The sequence below is a fragment of the Ovis canadensis genome, chromosome X, assembly GCF_042477335.2.
Source record: "Ovis canadensis isolate MfBH-ARS-UI-01 breed Bighorn chromosome X, ARS-UI_OviCan_v2, whole genome shotgun sequence".
In the NCBI taxonomy this organism is placed as follows: Eukaryota; Metazoa; Chordata; class Mammalia; order Artiodactyla; family Bovidae; genus Ovis; species Ovis canadensis.
This window is the reverse complement of record NC_091727.1, coordinates 140,138,964-140,162,065: the sequence shown is the minus strand read 5'-3', so window position 1 is coordinate 140,162,065 and position 23,102 is coordinate 140,138,964. Positions and strand designations below refer to the sequence as shown.

At 37.1% G+C, this 23,102-nt stretch overlaps 1 protein-coding gene across 6 annotated transcripts in view; it reads left to right on the top strand.

Moving 5' to 3' along the window:
* DIAPH2 (diaphanous related formin 2) overlaps nt 1–23,102 on the top strand; it is a 968,993-nt gene that overhangs the window by 414,211 nt on the left and 531,680 nt on the right. For all 6 annotated transcript variants that reach the window (XM_070291115.1, XM_070291113.1, XM_070291114.1 and 3 more), the window contains one exon: nt 22,520–22,621. In XM_070291115.1, the coding sequence (XP_070147216.1) occupies nt 22,520–22,621 (102 nt within the window). The remainder of the gene's footprint in view (nt 1–22,519; nt 22,622–23,102) is intronic.

Genomic DNA, 23,102 nt, shown 5'->3' with positions numbered 1-23,102 from the left:
TCCCATAGATGGGGAAGCCTGGCAGACTACAGTCCATAGGGTTGCAAAGAGTCGGACATGACTGAAGCAACTTAGTACACGAAACGCACAGGTTTTGAAAGGCCCTGAATGCCATGCTTATTACTTAAGCTTTATCCTATAAGGTAGTGAAAAAAATTGTGTAAGTAGTAGCATTGTAATATTTTTAGACAGTAACCACAATAATGAATGTGTAGGAGAAATGTAATGGAGTGAAAAAAATTCAAAACAAAAATCCAGGAGACGACTTTAAATTCATAGCTTTTTCATACACCTTGATATAATTTTGGTTACTCATTTGTTCTTTTCTGAGATAGAGGTTATGCTTTAATCATTTTTGTATTCATATTGTCTACCATAGTACATAGCTGTAGAATAAATGGGTTAATGAATGAATGAGCTAAGTAATAATTGAGGAAGACTCTGAAAACACTGTAGAGAGGGAGGCAAAATTTTCTGGGGTGTAAAGTAGGCTTAGGCAGAGAAGGGTCAGAGATGACTTGATAAATTTCTTACTTGTATAGTTAGTACAAGTAGGTAGCTGTGCTTTCCTGGTGGCTGAGTCAGTCAAGAATCTACCTACCTGTTGGAGACCGCCTGCTGTGGTATGGATGCAGGTTCGATCCCTGGGTCGGGAAGATCCCTGGAGGAGGAAATAACAAACCATTCCACCATTCTTCCCTGGAGAATCCCATGGTGTGCTACAGTTCATGTAGTCACAAAAGAGTCAGAACGTCTGAGGGACTAAACCACTGAACAGGACAGTAGAAAGAGAGGCAGAATTTTGTGAAGTGTAGAGTAAGTTTAGTCAGAGAAGGGTCAAAGATGGCTCGATGATTTCTTACTTGTGTGGTAGATATTGGGTTATGATGCCTTTAACCAATGTAGGAAACAGACAAACCACTTTCACATTAGTGGAGTTGAGTTCATGTTGGAACATCTTTACTTGTAAGTCCTGTGGAAGAAGAACTTAGGTTTATGAGTCTACAACTCAGGGCAAAGACATGGACTGGAGATACAGATTCAAGAAACATCTTTCTTTTTGAAGTCGCTCAGTCATGTCCGACTCTTTGCGACCCCGTGGACTGTAGCCCACCAGGCTCCTCTGTCCATGGGATTCTCCAGGCAAGAATACTGGAGTGGGTTGCCATTTCCTTCTCCAGGGGATCTTCCCAACCCAGGGATCGAACCCGGGTCTCCTGCATTGCAGGCAGATGCTTTATCCTCTGAGCCACTAGAAACATAAGCACATAGATTAATGATCAGTAGCAGGGGAGAGGATCACACAGGGTGAAACTACAACATAAAAAGGTGAGAGCATGGGGACCTTGGGGTCACTAATATTCAAAGAGTAGATAGAAGAAAAGAATGTGGAAAACCAAAGGCTGGTCAGAAGCATAGATGTGATTATCAGGGAACTCTGATATTTGATGTCATTGAAGAGAAAGTTTCCAGAATTGTTATAGCAGTTTAACTAAGGAATACTTCAGTACTTTCCTGTTGTGATGCATATGATATTATATATAGGTATCACACATATATTAATATAAATTTAGAATATTGTGAGACCGCTCATATCTGATGTTATGTCATTTCATTTCCTAAAGCAGTAAGACAGTTTCTAGGAAAGAGTGAAGAGAAAAAAGGACAAACACTTCTTAACTTATGTCGCATTTAATAGAAGGGTTCTCTCACTTTTCAAGTGATCAGCTTGAAGTACTGTTTTTTTTTCTTATGTGTGTTTATGCATTTGAGTTTCATTGATTTGTTTTAATTTGCCCACGTATTGAGGATGTAGCTGTAAGAGCCCTAATGTGGTGGTAAACTCTAGCATTTAATAACTGCTGAAAATGCAGTGTCTTTTCTCTTATTGTATTTGACAGGTTTTTTGTTATTATTTTGATACTCTATTTTGCCAAGAGGTAACTCATTCCCAAAGGTATTTTATGCCAAGGAAATTTCATTCCACTTTGTATAGAAGCTAGGTTTTATATTATCTTTTGAGTGTGCATTTTTAGTATGGATTCTATATTACTGGAATTACTTTAGCAAAATTCATACAGAGATTCTGTATTTTCAAACTGATAATGACCATAGGCATTAGAACTGCCAGCAAATAATCATTCTTACTTTTCAGTTCAGTTCAGTTGCACAGTCATGTCTGACTCTGCAGCACCATGGACTGCAGCACGCCAGGCCTCCCTGTCCCTAATCGACTCCTGGGGTTTACTCAAACTCACGTCCATTGACTCAGTGATGACATCTAACCGTCTGTCATCCCCTTCTCTTCCTGCCTTCAATCTTTCCCAGCATCAGGGTCTTTACCAGTGAGTCAGTTCTTCACATCAGGTGGCCAAAGTATTGGAGTTTCAGCTTCAGCATCAGTCCTTCCAATGAATATTCAGGACTGATTTCCTTTAGGATGGACTGGTTGGATCTCCTTGCAGTCCAAGGGACTCTCAACAGTCTTCTCCAACAGAATGGTTCAAAAGCATCAATTCTTCTGCACCCAGCTTTCTTTATAGTCCAACTCTCACACCTATATGTGACTCCTGGAAAAACCATAGCTTTGACTAGACAGACCTTTGTTGGTAAAGGAATGTCTCTGCTTTTTAATATGCCATCCAGGTTGGTCATAACTTTTCTTCCAAGGAGCTAACATCTTTTAATTTCATGGCTGCAGTCACCATCTGCAGTTATTTTGGAGCCCCCCAAAATGATGTCTGTCACTGTTTCCCCTGTTTCCCCATATATTTGCCTTGAAATGATGGGACCAGATGCCATGATCTTAGGTTTCTGAATGTTGCGTTAAGCCAACATTTTCACTCTTCTCTTTCACTTTCATCCAGAGGCTCTTTAGTTCTTCACTTTTCTGCCATAAGGGTGGTGTCATCTGCATGTATAAGGTTATTGATATTTCTCCCGGCAATCTTAATTCCAGCTTGTGCTTTATCCAGCCTGGCATTTCGCACGATATACTCTGCATATAAGTTAAATAAGCAGGATGACAGTATACAGCCTTGACATATTCCTTTCCTGATTTGGAACCAGTCTGTTGTTCCATGTCCAGTTCTAACTGTTGCTTCTTGACCTGCATACAGATTTCTCAGGGGGCAGGTCAGGTGGTCTGATATTCTCATCTCTTTATGAATTTTCCAGTTTGTTGTGATCCACACAATCAAAGGCTTTGGCATAGTCAATAAAGCAAAAGTAGGTGTTTTTCTGGAACTCTCTTGCTTTTTCAATCATTGAACAAATGTTGGCAATTTGATCTCTGGTTCCTCACCCTTTTCTAAATCCGTCTTCAACATCTGGAAGTTCACGGTTCATGTTCTGTTGAAGACCTGACTTGGAGAATTTTGAGCATTACTTTCCTAGTGTGTGTAATGAGTGCAATTGTGTAGTAGTTTGAGCATTCTTTGGCATTGCCTTTCTTTGGGGTTGGAATGAAAACTGACCTTTTCCAGTCCTGTGGCCACTGCTGAGTTTTCCAAATTTGCTGGCATATTAGGTGCAGCACTTTGACAGCATCATATTTTAGGATTTGAAATAGCTCAACTAGAATTCCATCATATCCACTAGCTTTGTTTGTAGTGATGCTTCCTAAGGCCCACTTGACTTCGCATTCCAGAATGTCTGGCTCTAGGTGAGTTATCACGCCATCGTGGTTATCTGGGTCGTGAAGTTCTTTTTTGTATAGTTCGTCTGTGTACTCTTGCCACCTCTTCTTAATATCTTCTGCCTCTGTTAGGCCCATAACATTTCTGTTCTTTATTGTCCCCATATTTGCATGAAAAGTTCCTTTGGTATCTCTAATTTTCTTGAAGAGATCTCTAGTCTTTCCCATTCTATTGTTTTCCTCTATTTCTTTGCCTTGATCTCTAAGGAAGTCTTTCTTTTCTTGCTTTTAGGAAACAGTTGAGTCATTGCATCATACTTCCATTACCATTAAATATATCAGTTGAGAGACTCATGGATTCATTTATGTTCTTTTTGATAAATCAAGTTTTTCCTTTATCATCTTTAGAGATGGAATTTGGAATGTCTGGCATGCTTACCTATAACTTTACAGAACCCCTTTTCTTAGTCTAGCTCACTGGGTTAGATAGTATGTACAGTATTTTCAAATGATTAGTGGGAGTCATTGAATGGGAATTAGCATCTAAAAAGGTTCCTATTAAAAGCCAGTTTCTCTGCTTCATATTTTACGTATGTTAGTTCATTAAATGAAGTGATAGGCGCTTACACTAAGGGCTGCATCTTGCTATGGTAGAAAGAATAAGGACTGGAAAGCTGTATTCATGCTTTTTGAAACTCATGCTTATTGGATGTACAAAGTTACTTCACTGCTCTGAGCCTAAGTTTTTGTACAATACAAGTGAAATATTTACTCTGAAGAGTTATTGTGATATAAGGGCTGGAGACATATAAACTATGCCAGTGATTAAATAGGAAATAATAATACATTATCATTAATAATACCAAATATTAGAAAGAAGTTAATGTTTGATTTTCATTGGGTACTATTACTTGATGATAAGTCATGCATGGCATACAAAGACATGGGAAGTTATAGGCAATCATCTTTTAAATGAAATTTAAAACAAGACGTTAAGTGAAATGTTAATTTGGCAGGCATGTTGGAGATCTTAGGTTTGTTAAGGTCAGTGACTGGTGACTGCTTCCTGAAACTCTTTCCCTTCCTGGAATAACATCTTGCCCCCCATAAGGAAATTGAAGTGAAGTGTTAGTCACTCAGTCATGCTGCCTGTCTGTGACCCCCTGGACTGTAGCCCTCCAGGCTCCTCTATCCATGGAATTCTCAAGGCAAGAATCCTGGAGTGGGTTGCCATGCCCTCCTCAGGGGAGCTTCCCGGCTGCTCTAACCTGGGTCTCCTGCACTGTAGGCAGATTCTTTACTATCTGAGCTACCAGGGAAGCCAGCTATTTGTTCATTGTATCACACTGAAATTGTTTGAAGTAGCATGATTTTGTAACCACATTGACCCACCAAATTTTATTCTTTCATTTGAATATTTTTTCTTAATGACACTGTGAGTGCAGTCAGGAAGTTGAGCAAGCCACCTGTCTTGCTGTAGGCTACCTAGCTGGTCTCAGGTAGCTGGACTCAGTGTAGAGGGAAGCTTTAAAAACTGCCATTGAATCTTCATCTTGCCAGATTTTATACCTTCAGGATGCTGTGGGTAATTGGGTGACAGCCAGTTTATTTCCTTCAGCTAATGTTGATGAACACTATATTTTAGTTTAGCCCTGATATGACAGAATTACATAAGTGTTCTGATCTTCATCAACACTTTGTGATCCAGAAACTTTTGTTATTTCAATAAAACTGTCATAGGCTGCAGCTTCTGAAGCATTTAACTTTGAACATGGTAATTTTGTTCATTTGTTGACTTAGATAGAGCTGTTGTGTTTCCTTGCCATAGATGTTGACAGGACCTTGTGGGTCATGCTTGTTGTATAAACATTTAGTTCTCTAAACAATGTCTAGCCTGGAAGTTGGTAGTGCAAAATACTACTTTCCTCTTTCTATGCCCCTGGAAAATGTTCTTTTGTCGTCAGTATAAAGAGGATAGGGTACTTACTTACTGTCTATATGGACTTTCTTTTCCTGCCTGATTTTCCTTTATGAGCAATTCCAGGAAGCTTTGGGCCATTGTATCACCTTGTCTCATTCCATTATAGATATTGATGCAACATGGGTTGCTGAACAGAATAATCTCTTTTGCAGTTTCTATTGATCTTGTCCAGTAAATCATTGTATGCTGGGTTTGTGCTGAAATCATTTTCGGCATAAAAGCTGTTCTTGAATTTGACAATCAGGTGCATTCTTGTAAAAGGCAAACTTATGCTAAGCTGAGATTCAATCTTTTTGTTTCTATCTCTTTCATATTCAACATAGTTATTTTTCCTAACTTCTCAAGTGGTCTTTTTGACATTTCCCTTCACTTCTTTTTGCATCCTGTAATATGGATTCTGTTGTCATTGCTCTTTCAAAATTGCTCTGTATGGTCAGAAATGGTGTGTTTTCTTCTGGTCTTTTTATTAGGGGTTAAGACTTAGACTGGGCTTGACCATCCTGCTATGCTTCACACTGTTGATTATTTTTCTTACTGAAACACTTTCTTTTTTCACTGTGGGGACAATGTGTTCTGTTTCTCTCACCTTTTTGATTGTTCTTTTTGTCCTCTTAATTGGCTGTTCTTCTCTGTGTCCATGACTACAGGCATCCTCACCTGGGGCTAATCTTCTGTCGTTAGTTCTTTCTCACTGACTGTTCAATCTCTGCTTAGGCTTCGGTTACATCTCAAATATAAAAGAGCATCAAATTCACTTTTCTTTCCCTACCCTGTAATCATTTTCCATTCTCGCATTTCACAGGTTTTATTCACATAATATTTGAGTGTCATTTTCTAGATACTGTGGGAGGTGGGATGGATGTGGGAGACAAAGTTGTATCAAGCATGTCTTCCCTGTGAGTTTGTAACTTAGGAAACGCAAAAAGATGCATACGTGAACCATAGTTAAGCAGGGCAACATGTAGAACTACCTTAGCAGTGAAAGGTGAATGAAATTCACTCACTCGTGACCAGCTCTTTGTGACCTCATAGACTATGCAATCCATGGAATTCTCCAGGCCAGAATATTGGAGTGGGTGGCCTTTGCTTTCCCCTAGGATCTTCGCAACCCAGGGATCAAACCCAGGTCTCCTGCATTGCAGGCAGATTCTTTACCAGCTGAGCCACGAGAGAAGCCCTAGCAGTGATGTAGAAGGCAAAGAATGTAGAGGTAACTGGAGGTTTCATAGAGAAACTGATACTTTATTTGGGTCTTAATGGATAGATTCAGGTGTGACAGCACAGTTGGAAAGGCAGATAACTTTAGGTAGACTTGTCCTAGGTAGACAGTAGACAAATATTGCTTAGATTTAGAACCTGTAATCTTTTCATCTAGATTAGGCATCCAGAATAAAAGTATGCATAATAACTCATGTCATACGTGTAATAAATTTAAAATGCATGTCTTTTAGTGGCAGAGCTTCAAGGGTGATTTTAAAGAAATATAACCATTTACCTTTCTATTTACTGACTCCTAGTGTATCTTGTGCACCTTGGCTTTTAAAAATAGGCAGATTCTTTAACATCTGAGCCACCAGGGAAGCACCCCTGCAAAAAATAAAAAATACTATACCAGATATCAGATGTAATATTTGCCCTTTGAAGTGTCTTTTCAGATTATGTGAGCTCTGAGTGGAAAGCTAGGTATGTTAGTGCTGCTTTCATTCTTCTTCATGGATTGTCAGACTCAAGCTTGGAGTTCATATATATTTTTTTTTTACCACTTTCCTGTAAGAAATAGGAATCTATCATTTCCTATTAGCCAATTTGAAGCTTTTAATTTGGTTATATTTCTTTATGGCACCTCTGTTGCAAATTTTATGTACTGCTTCCTGCTCGCTCTCTGTAGTTAGGGCCAGTATTTAAGTTCAGATTGAAAGAATTCCTGGCTGAAAGCAGGGGCGCCCTTTGATGGTAGCCACAAGGAAGGCAACAATGAGCCCCTACAGTGATGGGACTGAAGTGGCTGGGGTGAAGTAGAGGCCAGCTGAATAGCAAGCACAGCAGGTTAGAGAGAGTTTGCTAGGAAAAAGTGTCAGCAGGTTGCTATCCTGATCCAGTCAAATTTATTTGCTGTCTGTGACTATTAGCAGCTCTCTTCTTACCTGGGTTATTACTTTCTCTTTTACATTTCCAGTAAAACCTTCAATTCAAGGGATTTCTGAATTTTTTTTTTGAAACATAACGTAGGTTTCATTCTAATCTTTTGGAGATGTGTCTGACTTTATATGGTGACAGCTATATCTGAATTCTTCAGATTTCAGAGAATTTGGGGAGCGATGTGTTGAGGATACAATGTACATTGAGTTTTGTTTTGCTCTGAGATTTAGTATTTAATCTTAAGCATTGCTTTTATCTTATGTATGCCTTTAGAAATAATACAGGACTCTCTATTATCTACCTTTTAGTCTCAAAAATTAATAAGAGGTACATGGAAAGCAATTGCCAATTATCCTATAATAAACTACTGGACTTATGTTGTTTCATACTGCAGTTATGTTTAAAATGCTTTATAGCACTGAATATAGTATTATTAAAAGATAGTTCTCATAGGAGAGAGTTTCTTATAGCTGGGCCCTCAGCCAAAACCTTTTTTTTTTTTTTTTAAGTTCTTAAAAGCTTACAATCCAAACTGTTTCTGGCATTTAGTGAAATAAAGTACCCCATGGAAGCTCATTGTTAAACGGAAGTCACCTAACTATGATCTATTTAGTGATACACACACACACACACCCATAGACACTAGTTAAGGTTATCGATGCCTCAATATTAAACTAAGTGCACCCATGGAATAGATTTCATAGAAGTTGATTTAATTTATCTTGATGAATAGCTTACATGCTGGACTCAGGTTATCATTATTCTCATTGTTATAGGTGGTGAAGTGAAGTCCCTCAGTGATGTCCAACTCTTTGCGACCCCATGGACTGTAGCCAACCCGGCTCCTCTGTCCATAGGATTTTGCAGGCAATAGTACTGGAGTGGATTGCCATTTCCTTCTCCAGGGGATCTCCCCAACTCGGGGATCGAACCCGGGTCTCCCGCATGGTAGACAGATACTTTACCATCTGAGCCACCAGGGAAGTCCTTATAGGTGGTATCAACCTGCTACTAGTTAGGAACATAAGTGAAATTGACCTTGGCATAAAACAGAGTATTCTTATGTACTTTAACTAGAGTTTGGTTCTTGAGATCTATTGGTCTAAGGCAAAGGACCTCAACCTCTGTGCCATAGGCTGGCACCTCCTGTCAGATTAGTGGTGGCATTAGATTGGAAATAAAATGCAAATAATTATAGTGTGCCTGAATCATTCTGAAACCACCCCCACTCCTAGTCCGTGGACAAACTGTATTCCATGAAATTGGTCCTTGGTGCCAAAAAGGTTGGGGACCGCTGGTCTGAGGCATACAGGCAGCTACCTGATGTGTGAAAGCAATGAAATCAAACTCCCAATTGCTTGGTTAGGTAGAATTTTATTTAGTTTTACTGTGTTTTTTGGTTAGGCTGAATTTTCCTTTTTTTTTTTTTTTGAAACTCTAGTTTTCATAGAATCAAACATTTTAACTCTTGGTCTTACATGTCCTCATTGTTTTCACCAACATGCTAAAAATAGGAACATGTTTACATCAAACAAGAATGAATCTGTCTTTAACTACCATTCACTTTCCTTTCAACAACAAATCATTGCTTTTTCCTTTCCCTTCTCTTCTTGCATAGTGATAACTACGTCTATAAAATAGGAAGAGAGGCCCTAGTATCTAATATTAATTTTAGTATTATCTATTAATTTATTATATACACATGTGTTCTTAATTAATGTACAAAATGCATTCTTATTTACTTTTAAAACTACTGTGTACTTCTGTGTACTTAGCAGAGTGATAGATTATAGAAATATAGGGCAAGATCCTTGCTCTCAGAGAATATATCTAGTTGATAATTGATTTAAAAATAGTATGCCATAAGTATCATTTGCTTTCTTTTAAAATCTCATCACTTGTCACTATGGTGTGCCCAGCTGTTGAGCAGGTATTTCCTTCAGTGTTAGATTCTGAGCTGTAGAAGAAATTACTAACAGGACTTCCATGGGTTGCTGTTGATGATATTTGCACTTTTCAATTTGGGGATAATTTCAGACCTATTACAAAGTGTTGTGTTATATGCCAGAGAACAGTTGTTCCATATCTTGCTGATGTCTAGAATTACCCCAGGAGTTGTTAAGAGATACAGGTGCTGAGGCCCTACCTGTAGAGATCTTGATATTAAGATTCTGTAGTTATGGGTGTATTCAAATCCAGATTATAAATAGATGACAGAGTAGGGAAGGACAAGGAGATGGGGCCAAGCATTCAACATTGTTAGTAGTATGACAGGATGATAGGTGGGGAAGGAAGAGGGTTATGAATTTTTGTCTTAAGAACAGGGTAACTCTAAACTTATTCAGATTTTGTTCAGAACATGTCTTCCCAACGTTTCCAAAGTAATCTCACACTTACTGCTTTCAAATAGAAAGTCACCAACAAACTAAACTTGACTTAAAAGAAATGAAAACTTCAGATATCTCTTCTGCCCTCTCACAATTTTTCTAATACTTCAATTGCCTTCAACAAAATACACTGACGTTTTCTGCACTAAAGAAAATTACTGCTGAAAGATAAAATTGAAACCAGTTGGAATCCAAAAGGGGAAAACAGAGACAATGTAACTGTGGTTGTTTCCCATTGAGCTCAGCCAGCAACAAACCAAATTGAGATACTCGGTAATATTTTTATGTACATAAAGTAAGAGAACTGTATTATATGAAATTCAGAGTTCTGATTTATGTGTTTCTTTGTTTATAGAACTCAGATTTTCATCTTCTCATAAACCAACGTATCCCAAGTGAAACATTATCGAACATTCTAGCTGCTTAAGAGCTCTGATTCTACCTAGATATCGATGGCATGGTAGAAACTCATTTTATAATTGTATTAAGGCTGATTTGTTTTTATGGCCACTTTACATGTAGACATATGATAAAATCATATGAGAACATATGGAGAATCAATAAGAGACAGTTATATTCTGGGACTAAACCATTGGTCCTGTAGAGTTGACACATTTTAAAAAGCATGAGGAATATAAATGTATTTGATTATGTGAACACTATTTGAAAAACAGAATTATCAAGCAACACTCCTAGGTGTTAGTTTGCAGGGAAAAGGTTGAATATTTACTCACATTTTCAAAACTTGAAGCAAGAATAAATTGACCTCAGTTGGAAAAGGAAGAGGATGAAGGACTAGATACTTACTTATTGAGCACTTATTATGTCAAGGATTGGTAAACTACAAAAGTTAAATGTGAATAACCACGTAGTTTTCTAAATTCATAGATGCTATTCCCATGCCACCATGCTTATTTGTTACTTATTGGCTACAGCTGCCTCCAGGACACAATTGGGTGGATTGAATAGAATTGCAACAGAGACTGGATGAGCTACAAAGCCCCAAATAGTGACTATCTAGCCTTATCCAGGACTGCCACTTACACAATTTGCGGAATTTGCCTCAACAGTTTTTCTAAGGTTCTCTTGGGTCCTTCCAGGAGTCAAGGATGGTGGAGGTGATCACACATTGTTAGCTGATTTTGTTTGATTTGGGTTTCCACATCAGGCCTGTGCCTTTTTTTTTTTTTTTGAGTATATTGCTCCAGTCTGCATAAATATTTTTTAAAAATCTGGTGATTTCTCTGAATCCCTGAGTCCCTGACATAATCTCTAAGCTTCTCACTTTAGTTCTTCATAAGTTACACAGAAATCAGTTCTTTTAGATACTTAGTTCTTTCACTAGAAGTAACTACTGTAATAAATGTCTTGTAAATTTTCCTAGAAACATTTATGCATATACTAGCAAATACATGTCAATATTCTTTCTTGCTTTCTCAACAAATGCTAGCATTTACTGTACAGTCTTGCATACCCCGTTTTTATCATTTATTGGTATTTATGAAAATTATTCCCTATTGTTCCATAAAGAGTTTCCTTGGTCATGAATATAGCAGCAGAGTAGTCCATTGAGTGGGACATAGCACAGTTTAATCAGACAGGCTTCTCTTGAAAAGCTTTAGGATCATTTCAAACCTTTTGCTATTATAAACAATGCCCAACTTACCATAGTTTATTTAATCTGTCTCTAGTTGGTGAACATTTATAATCTTTTGCTAGTAACAATGCTGGAATATACAATCTTATACATAAATCATTGTGCATAAATAAGAATATATATGGATTATTCTCATATATATATATAGGAATAAAGATATGGATAAATTCCAAAATAATTGGAGGACCTATTCTTTTTCAGCACAGATCTAGGTGCTAGCATGTAACAGGGAACAAACAGTCACAAATATCATTTTTTAAATGGAACTGACATCAAAGTGGAAGGCATAGACAATAACATAGACATAATACATAGACAATATATAATACATAGACAATCCATAATACATAGACAATAACATGTATTATGTCAGATGGTAATAACTGCTATGGAGGAAAATGAAGCAGGCAAAGGGGAAAAGGAGTGTCAGTAGGGAGGAGTCGTGATTTGAAGCACATCATCAGGAAAGATATCTATGAGCAAGCGACATTAACCAAAGATCTGTAAGAAGTGAGTGCAAAGGCTCTCCTGTGGGAGTTGGTCTGGTATATTCGAAGCACAGCAAGGAAGCTAATATAGCTGGAAGGGAGGAATGAAAGGAAAGTAATGAGGTCAGAGTAGCTAAGCAGAGGACATGGAATATAAAGTAAGACATTTTAATTTACAGTTACCAAAGGAGAAATATTGCAAGGGGGGATACATTAGGAGTTTGGGATTAACACATAACCATTACTATCTGTAAAATAGTCAACAAGAGCATACTATATAATACAGGACTATACTTAATGTTCTGTAATGACCTATATGGGAAAAGAATCTGAAAAAGAATGGATATGTATATTTGTTTCACTGAATCACTTTGCTGTACACTTGATGCTAACACAATATTGTAAATGACCTATATTCCAATACAAAATTTAAAAAATGAAATTTAATAAAGAAGCAAGGCATTCTAAACTACTGCAAAGACTTTGATTTTTACTCAAAATGATACAGAAAATCATTGAGGGGTCCTGAACGGTGGAATCAAATGAATTGACAGGATACAGTGAAAGAATTGATGCTTTCAAATTGTGGTGATAGAGTAGACGCTTGAGAGTCCCTTGGACTGCAAGGAGATCAAATCAGCCAATCCTAAAGGAAATCAGTCCTGAATATTCATTGGAAGGACTGATGCTGGAGCTGAAGCTCCAATACTTTGACCACCTGATGCAAAGAGCCGACTCATTGGAAAAGACCCTGATTCTGGGAAAGATTGAAGGCAGGAGGAGAAGGGGACGATAGAGGATGAGATGGTTGGATGATATCACAGATTGGATGGACATAAATTTGAGCAAGCTCTGGGAGTTGGTGATCGACAGGGAAGCCTGGTGTGCTGCAGTCCATGGGGTCACAAAGAGTCAGACATGACTTAGTAATGGAACAACAATAAATAAAGAAGGGCTAGAAGTAATGATGGCTTGAAACCCTTCAGTATAAGTGGAGATATGAGAAGTGTTCAAATGCTAGATTTGCCAAAGCCTGAAATGTGGCCTGTGAAGGAAGAAAGTCAGTGATGACTGTGCCATTTTTTTTGAACAATTGGAATTGAGTTGCCATTTTTTTGAGAAAAAGACTAAAGCAGGTTTGGGAGTCAGGCAAGAGATATGCTAAATTGGAGACAATTATTGGACAATTATGTAGACATATCTAGGAGATTAGAAGTTTCTTTTTTAGGAGAAAGGATTTTCTTTTAAAAGTGTCTTTTAAACTATTATAAGATAGTTTCCCAGTTTCTGTCATTTGAATAACAGAATGGTGGGGTCTAGAATGCTGACCTTCTTCTAGACATGCTCGGTATACTTGAAACCCAGACTGAAAAAGCCTACATTGTCAAGTTGAGGTCCTGATTCCACATCTCTTGGGGTGTTATTTTGTTCCCTCTTGTTTAAAAAAGTTAATTGCCTTCTGCAGTAAACTGAATTGTATGCAGTATTTGTAACAGTCTGAAATGGACCACATTGAGAAAGAAAAGACAGGATATGATGGATGCCCAAACGGTATTCTCAATAAAAAATGCCCTATTAGCCTAGTGGTACTGGGCTTAAGCCTCATAATTCCTACAGTGATGTTTTCTCAGCAGTCCTCTTTGACACCCTCAGCTCTTGGGGTTTCTTGCTGGACTTATTGGTTTGTGACATGAATTAGGAAATTTGATAGAACACGAGGTCCTCTGGGTGTATGCCGTGGCCTCTAGGTACCTGATCAGTCCCTACTTACAAAGCCTGTTCCAATTTGTGGGTAAAGGGATTAACTAAAGCTTGAGTAAGGTCTTCACAGAGGTTAAAGTTTAGCCAGAAGGGCTCCCACCACCACCTTTGTCAAGTACTGGGATGAAGTGAGAACTATACTTCAATTTTGGCATTTAAATGATTATTTCAAATGAGGGAAACCCTCCCTAAAACCTCCAAGCCAACTTTATTTGTCCTTCCTAAAATATCCGTTACCTGATTCGGTATTGAGATCCAATTGAAGATATACAATGTTACCTATGCACTTGTTAAGCATAGTGTTCTGGTGACATTTAGCAGTGTTCAGTACTTGGCTTAATGAACAGGTGCACAAGTATATTAGTTATGCAGATGTTAATTTGCAGTAACATGTGCTGCCTGATTTGGGAGGGTTCTTGTCTGAACTACAACCAGTAAGATTTGTTCCTTAATTAGGAAATCATTATGTGTATGTGTGTGTGATTCCCACCATTAGAACCATTAGTCTTGTTTACTGTGCTCTAAACTTTGGGAACACTCTTGGTAATGCCATTCCTATGGTTTCAGATACTATGCAGGTGTCAGGATGAAATCTACCTTTCTGTGGGATGCCTTAGTGCACAGCTGTAGGCAATGCAGAGGGCGAAGCTTCACAGCTGTAATACGCAGCTTATAAAAGGAGATGGAGATACAACCTCCCACTGCATATTGCATCCGCCATTCCTTCCAAGGTTTGGTAAACAAATGTGTTATCCCTCACCAAATGGATTCACACACAGTTGAAAACAAAATTGTGCTTGCTTTCCGCACTGACTAATCTTGACCTATATATTTTTTTCCTTTGTTCTCTTCCCTGTTGTTTCTGATTCCTGTTTACACTTGGTCCTGGGGATTGCCAAGGCTAACTCTCAGTCTGTAAACTGTAAAAAGGGACAGGCATATTTAAGCCACACTCTAGTCATATTTTAATTTTTATATTGAAAAAATGGAACTTTGCACAGGCTGAAAAAGCAGACACCCGTACAGTAGCCTCCCAGAGCGAACAAAAGCTTACATTTTGTCATAGTTACTATAGATCTTTGCTTTGGAAGAAATAAAACACTAGAGGTAAAATTGAATCTTTCAGGGTTCTACTTTTTCCAGTATCACTTTCCTCCTCCAAGACAAACACCATCATTAATCTATTAAATATCCATTCCATGTTTTTATAATTTTTCAGTATATATAAATATATGTATCTATATACTCACTTATAAGTAATACATAAAATTAGCCTGTGTCTGATTTTCAATTTAGAGGAATGCTCTGCATACAACATTTATAACCACTTTTATGGTTCCATTCAGCATTGTATTTGGGATCTATTCCTGTTGAAATATGTAGCTGTGACGCTGTTGGTGTAAATGCTGCATTGTATTCCATTATATTAATATACTATAATTTATTTACCCATTCTATAACCCCTGGTGTGTGGGTTGTTTCCAGTTTTGTACTGTTATAAACATATGATACAGCATCCCTCTCCTGGGCATGTATCTGGAGAAAACCATAATTCGAAAACCATGCACCCTAGTGTCCACTGTGGTACTATTTACAATAGGCAGGACATGGAAGCAAGCTACGTGTCCATCAACAGATGAATGGAGAAAGATGTGGTACATACATACAATGAAATTAGCCATAAACAAGAATGTAATAATGCCATTTGCAGCAACATGGATGAATCTACCGATTGTCATTCTGAGTAAAGTAAGTCAGACAGTAAGACAAATATCACATGATATTACATATCTGGAATCTAAAAGGGTACAAATGTACTTATCTGCAAAACACTAACAGTTATATATATAGAAAACAAACTTATGGTTACCAGGGAGTAAGGGGGATTGGGATAAACTGGAAGACTTGGATTGGCATATACATACTACTATGTATAAGATAGACAACTAACAAGGACCTACTGTGCTTAGCACAGGGGACTGTACTCAATATTCTGTAACAGCCAATATGGGAAAAGAATCTAAAAAGGAGTGCATATATGTATATTTAGAACTGATTCACTTTGCTGTACACCTAAAACTAACATAGCATTGTTTAACCTCAATAGAAATTTCTTAAAAAATACATTAAACATACTTGTCTTCTTGATCATTTGACCTATAAATGGAAGAATTGGGTTATACTAATGAGCTGAGCACATGTTAACTATATTTTGCATGAATAAATGCTATTTTTTATTGCCACTGTTGGCTCAATCAAATCCTTATTTCTCCACTTCCTTATCCATACTGGGTAGTGAGACTTTTTTTGTTAGTTTCAACTTGATAAATGTGAAATGGTGTTTCATTGTTTTCATTTACATTTCCCTGATTTACTGGTGAGGTTGAGTAACTGTTGAGTACTAATTATTGTGAACTTGGGCAAAGAACTCGATATTTGTGTTCCTTAGTTTCCTCCTTTGTAAAATGACAATGGTAATACATATCATATAAGGTGATATAAAATTAGTTCCAGACACAGAACAAATATTTAATGAAAGTTGATTTTGGTGGGAGTTGTAATGATTGTGGTTGTAGTTAATACTGCTAATACTACTACCATTATTATTATTGCTGTAGCTATTGCCGTTATTAAAGTTTTCACTTTTGTGTGTATGCATCTACATATGTTTTGTGTGTATATGTACATAGGTAATCCTTTGCCCATTTTTCAATTGTGTTTGTATAGTATTTCCAGGAATATGGGGGTAAAGATGATGTAAAGAGAGTGGAAGATAATAATTAAAAGAAGAAATCATTGTAGCTATCACACAGAAATCACTGTAGACTTTCCCTGCCTGCCTTTGTCATACTTGGACTCATTTAAACATCAAATTATTAAGTGAAGTTAAAATGACAGCTGTTTCAAGGAATACATGAAAAATTATTTCCATGTAGTTAGAACCATGTTTGGAATTGTATACATATGGATTAAAAAACGTACGTCTGTAGGCAAATAACAGTTGTTTTTGTTTGTATGATATATCTAAAGTGACAGCTGGGCATGACTTGTTGACTAGAGGTACATCTGATGTATGAGTGAAAGTGAACGTGTTCGTCACTGTCACGTTCTACTCTTTGCAACCCCGTGAGCTATAGCCCGTCAGTGTCTGCTGTCAGTGACCTTCTCCAGGCAAGAGTACTGGAGTGGGTAACCATTCCCTTCTCCAGGGGGCCTTCCTGACCCAGGGATCCAGCCTGGGTCTCCCACATTGCAGGCAGGTTCTGTAGTGGCTGAGCCACCAGGGCAGCCCCACATCTGTGTATGCGTGAAGCTCAATAAGGGTTCCCAGGCGGCTCAGGGGGAAAGAACACACCTGCCAGTGCAGTCGGTGCAGGAGACACTGATTCGCCCCGTGGATCAGGAAGGTTCCCTGGAGAAGGGCATGGCGACCCACTCCAGTATCCTTGCCTGGAGAATGCCATGGGTAAAGCAGCCTGGCAGGCTACAGTCTAGGAGGCTGAAAAAGAGTCAGATATGACTGAACGTGCACTCCGGAGGCTATCTAAATTTTCACTGTGGCTTGAAACACTACGATTATTAGCTTTATTTACCGTGGCTTTGTGTATAGGGTACTTAATAGGAAGTACATTTCCATATATTTCTTATAATAAAATGTAACACATCAGTTGATGTTGTTCCTAAGATAACAATGTTCTCTAATGTGGAACTATGACTTCTGATAACAAAAAAGGAGATTTTCTAAGTCATATGCTTGTATTCATTGAAGCTATATTATTATTATGGATAAATAAATCACAATTGTTAGATATCTTTTGGACATACTTCCATGATTAGTAGTTTTCCTAAGTCCACATACTTAAGACATATGAGTAGACTGTCTTGTGTACCATTTTATGCTCATGCTAGAGTTAACACATTGTAGGTGTTCAGCAAATATGTCCTGGATGAATGAGTGAATGAATGTATTGATGCCAACTTTAGAAATCAATCTTTCTCACCGGAATTTTGAGATAAATTAGTTATAAAACCTTTATTATGATTTATGATTAGTTATCACCATGTAAATTATTGTGTTACCCGTTTATATTAATATTAGCTACAAATTACAAACATCTTGTCACATGTTTTGGATATCCACTGTGATAGCAGAAATTAAAATGGGATTCCCGAACATTGCCTAAATTAGATTGGGGAAAGAATATAACCATGTTTACTTTGCTTATGCTCATGAGCATCCCTCAGTTGTAAAGGAATAAATTTATAGTACAATTGCATGGAAAACTCCATGTATTATAGGAAATATAACAATACTCACTGGGCATTTTATCTTAGATAATTAGTATCTTGATGTTAACATGTCTTTAATAATAATACACGTCTTTATTATTGCATCATTGTATTCTTACAGACAGTATTTTATAATGTTTCATTATTATTTGGTCGATTAGCAGTGTCCATTTAAGTATTCTAATTTAATCATGTGGCGTCACACCCAGTGGCTATATGAGTTTCCATTTGCACAAGGAGATATTACATAAAAATGGACGCCTCGTGAACCTGAAGACCATAGGGCCATTATTGATAAAATCAGTATTTGAAATTTTTGTATTGAGAATTAAAAAATATCTCTTTAGTCTCATTCAAGTAATTTGAAATATTATAGAATCATTATAATTTATAAGCACATTTCACATGAGAGCAACCCTCTGAAATTTTTAAGTGCACAGTACAACATTGTTAATTGTAGGCTCAGTGTTATGCCACAGATCTCTAGAAGTCACTGAACTAGTATGACCCATTGAACAGTAACTCTCCGTTTTTCCCTTCCTCCAGCTCCTAGCAGCCACCATTCGACATCGTTTCTATGAGATCCTTACATAAGTGTAACTATTGCAGCATCTGTGCTTTTGTGAATTGCTTATTTCACTTAGCATAGTGACTTCCAGGTTCTTCCATGTTGTTGCAAATGGTGGGGTTTCCTTATTTTTTAAAGTTGGATAACATTCCATTCTATGTATATATTACGCTTTCTTTATTCATTCATCCTTTGATGGACATTTAGATTGTTTCCACATCTTGGCTATTGTAAATAATGCTGCAGTCCACATAGGTGTTTAGATAACTCTTCAAGATTTGAATTTCAGTTCTTTTGGATATATACCCAGAAGTGGGATTGCTGGACTGTATGGTAGTTCTGTTTTAATTATTTGATGAATATTTGTATGGTTTTCCATAGTGGCTTCACCATTTTACATTCCTACTAACAGTGTACCAGGCTTCCAATTTCTCTACATCCTCACCGACACTTTTTTTTTTAAACAGTAGTCATCTTAACAAGTGTGAGGTGATATCTCGTGTGCATTTCCCTTCATGATTACCAATGTTGAGCATCTTTATTTGTTGTTCATTCCAAATGTCCTCTTTGGAAAAATATCTATTTTGAGTTTTAATTGAGTCATGGAATTACCCATTTTTAAATTAAGTCATGGAATATTTGAGTTTTACAAGTATTAGAAACATATTTGAAATAAAAGAATCTTAAGACAAGTGGCATTTTCTGGTCTTTATGAAAGCACAGACTTTTGAATGTTTGAAAGCTTTGATACTATATAGATACATTTCATATATCATTACCTCTCTTGAAATTCTCTATTATCTAAGCCTGTGGTTGTGATTGCTAAGGAATGCTTTTAAAGACAAGAAAACCAAAGGCAATAATTGTTGCTGTTTTGTCACTAAGTCATATCGGACTCTTTTTGCAACCCCATGAATTGTAGCCTGCCAGGCTCCTCTGTCCATGAGATTTCCCAGGCAAGAATACTGAAGCGGGTTTCCATTTCCTCCTCCAGGAGATCTTTTTGACCCAGTGATCAAACCCATGTCTCCTGCATTGCAGGCAGATTCTTTATTGCTGAGCCCCCAGGGAAGCCCCCAAAGGTGATAAGAGCCACTGGTTAATAACTAGTGATCATGGTGAAAACATGATTGCTCCTGAAAGCCTGTCTAGTGAAGAAGTTATTTTAAACTAGGTTTGCTCTAATGATCCTAGTTCAGCAGTACCCACTCATGGAATTCTATTCATTTCTTGCGTACATGTGTGAGTGCTCGGTTTTGTCCGACTTTTGGCAAACCCGTGGACTGTAGCCTACCAGGCTCCTCTGTTCATGAGATTTTCCAGGTATAAATACTGAAGTGGGTTGCCATTTCCTACTCCAGGGGATCTTCCTGACCCAGGGTTTGAACCCAGGTTTCCCGTGTCTCCTGCAAGGGCAGGTGGATTCTTTACTTCTGGCACCACCTGGGAAGCCCATTTCTTCAACCCAAGATAAACTAAAGTATAATACAAGGAAAATATGTAAGGATTCAGAAAATAAAACTGTGAACTCTAGGCATTTAAGAGATCTAATCTTCATTTTCAGTAGCTTGTTTATTTGGAAAGGGGAGAGATTGAAATATACTTTAATTTAAAAAAAGCAAAAATATGATGTTGCACAAAATGACCATTATTGTGTTTGGGTTATTCAGGAGCCTCTTAGTTTGCAGGATAATCATAATGTGTCTTTCATACTGTATAGCATTTTCACTGTATATGTGCTTTCTTAGTCTCCCATACTGGGATTTAAGGCATATTGAATGATTAGGATATTTTTCTTGTCTATTTTCTTTGACTAGCACACATTTCTAAAAGATTCTACAAGTAATTTCAGTAAAATTCAGATAACTATTTTCTTATGACAAAAGGACTCAGTCTTGAACTGTCATTTATATAGAGTTTTCTTCAGCTGAAAGTGTCTTGAAAGTTAGGATAAATTAATATGCTGATTATTTTATAGGAAATACACTGGGCTCCTAGATCCTTTGAGGAACACTTGTGATGATTTTTTAAAAGAAATATATTGAAAGTCATTTTTCTTCTAGCAGTACCAGTAATTTTCTTTTCTTGAGTAAACATGGCAAACTACTTTTCACTCCCATAAGATCGTGTTTGTCAAGTGTAATTATCTAGCCTGCTTGAACTCTGCATTATGTTAAATTGGTCATACCTGTAAAGTGTGGCAGTGTTAGGATTTTAGTGATTATTTTTTTTATTTCTATAGTAAGTTCATTTAATTTTTCTATAGTTTGTAGCAATAAAACAAAGGAAGTCTTAATGGACCACAACATTTTGATGCCTTGTAGAAATTTTTCCAGATGCATACATCTGTGAACAAAAAGCTTAGCCAAAAAAAAAAAAGAAAAAAGAAAAGTACTGTGTTTGTGGGCTACTTTTCCTCTAAAGAAAATAAGAGAATCAGTAACTCATTTGTGATCTCCTTAACAACGGTCAGATAAATAAATATAACAAAAATAATAATTGCCTCAAAATAAAGTTATATTTTATAAAAGTATAATAATGAACCAGCATGATGATGGTCATGTGACTTTGTGGTAAAATTTAGCAGCAAGAGTATGGGTACCGGAGCATACCATTCTAGTTGACTGAAAAATGTTGCCTTTACTTTTCTCATATTTTTTCATGGTCCCATTACCTACAACCCTGTTTTTATATTAACAGAGGTAAACTGCCAACACAGGAATATAATGGTAGCTGTAGAATTTCTATATAGGAGGGCTTAAGGGATTTGAGATAAAGCCTCCTTTTCATTGCAAACAGCATGTTGTTTTTCAGTTTGGTTTGAGAGATGGCTTCTTTGAGGGGAGGGCTGATGGGGGTGATGGGGGAGACTTTTGGGGGGAGATCTAAGGCGTCTCCATGGCACTGTCACTCTTCACAGTTTCAAGACATTTTAACTGTTTGGAACTCTAGGGTGACCTTCCGAATGTAGGGTAAATAAATCTTTTGTTCAAAGAAAGCAAATAGTACTAAAATATGGTGAAGGAGACAAAGGAAACTTACTCAAAACACCCTGTCTTTGAGGTTCCTTAATTATAAGTATGCAGATAGGTGCTAACTGTTGTCTAACTTGCAAATGGTTAATATCTGTTCTGCAAAGCAGTCTCAATAGGGGCTTTCATATGGCAACCTGTTTAGCCTTAAAGTACCTTAGATAACTTCAAAGCAATTTCAGACCTGCCTTAATTTTAGCATATTTTAGGATAAATACATGTTTGCCTTTTTGCTCAATTAGTCCCAATTAGGGAGATTTTACTATATGTTTAATTCCTGTGCTGCTGTAGGAACCTGGTAAAGCAGTAATTAATGCTCCACATTAGTTAAGAAGCAGCAATTGATTTTTGGTTCTATTTGGCTTATCTTTTCTACTTAAGTGCTAATATTTAATTTGTAGGAAAAACCTTAAACAGGTCTATGTTTCTATGTTCATCCTCTTCCTTGAACTAATGAAATAAACCTATTTATTGATTTGGGCATGAGCTTTATTAATGTAGTTAATATGCCTTACTCATGTTAGTCCATGTATTTGGATTAGCAGTATTATTATTTATCTTTCAACATTTTTCTTTCAGTTCAAAAGAATGCAGAAGCTTTAGAAGAAAAGAAGACCATACCTGCAAAGAAGAAAGTAAAAGAGTTGAGAATTTTGGATCCCAAAACAGCACAGAATCTTTGTATGTGATATTTTCTACAAAGGGAGTGGTGGTGATGGTAGTGGTGAGAGATTGTTGGACGTTTTTAAAGCAAAGTTGTAACTTCTTTGAGCAGGTATATTTAGCATCTATTGGAAACAAAATTTGGTGTAAACATGATTTAGGTTGCCTTTTTATCATTCAGCCAGAATAGACTCCCTCTATGATTTTGCCTTGGCCAGGCCAGGTGGAACTTTTATGAATAAAAGGCTTTGGAATTCTGCATTGTTAAGAGGCCAAAGTGAGAATGAAGACAGAGTTGAAAAGTGTTTTTTCCTTCTGCCTACACCTGAGAGTGATGGTTTTAGAGTATTCACTAGTCACATTGATTGAATCCTTTTATTGCTATTGTGTTTGAAGGAATTATGATGTGAGTGAGTTAAGTTGTTAACCGCTGCCCTGCAAAATTGGTTAGTGGACCTTAAAGCCTTTAACAAACCAGTCAGCCATTAAGTAAACTTTT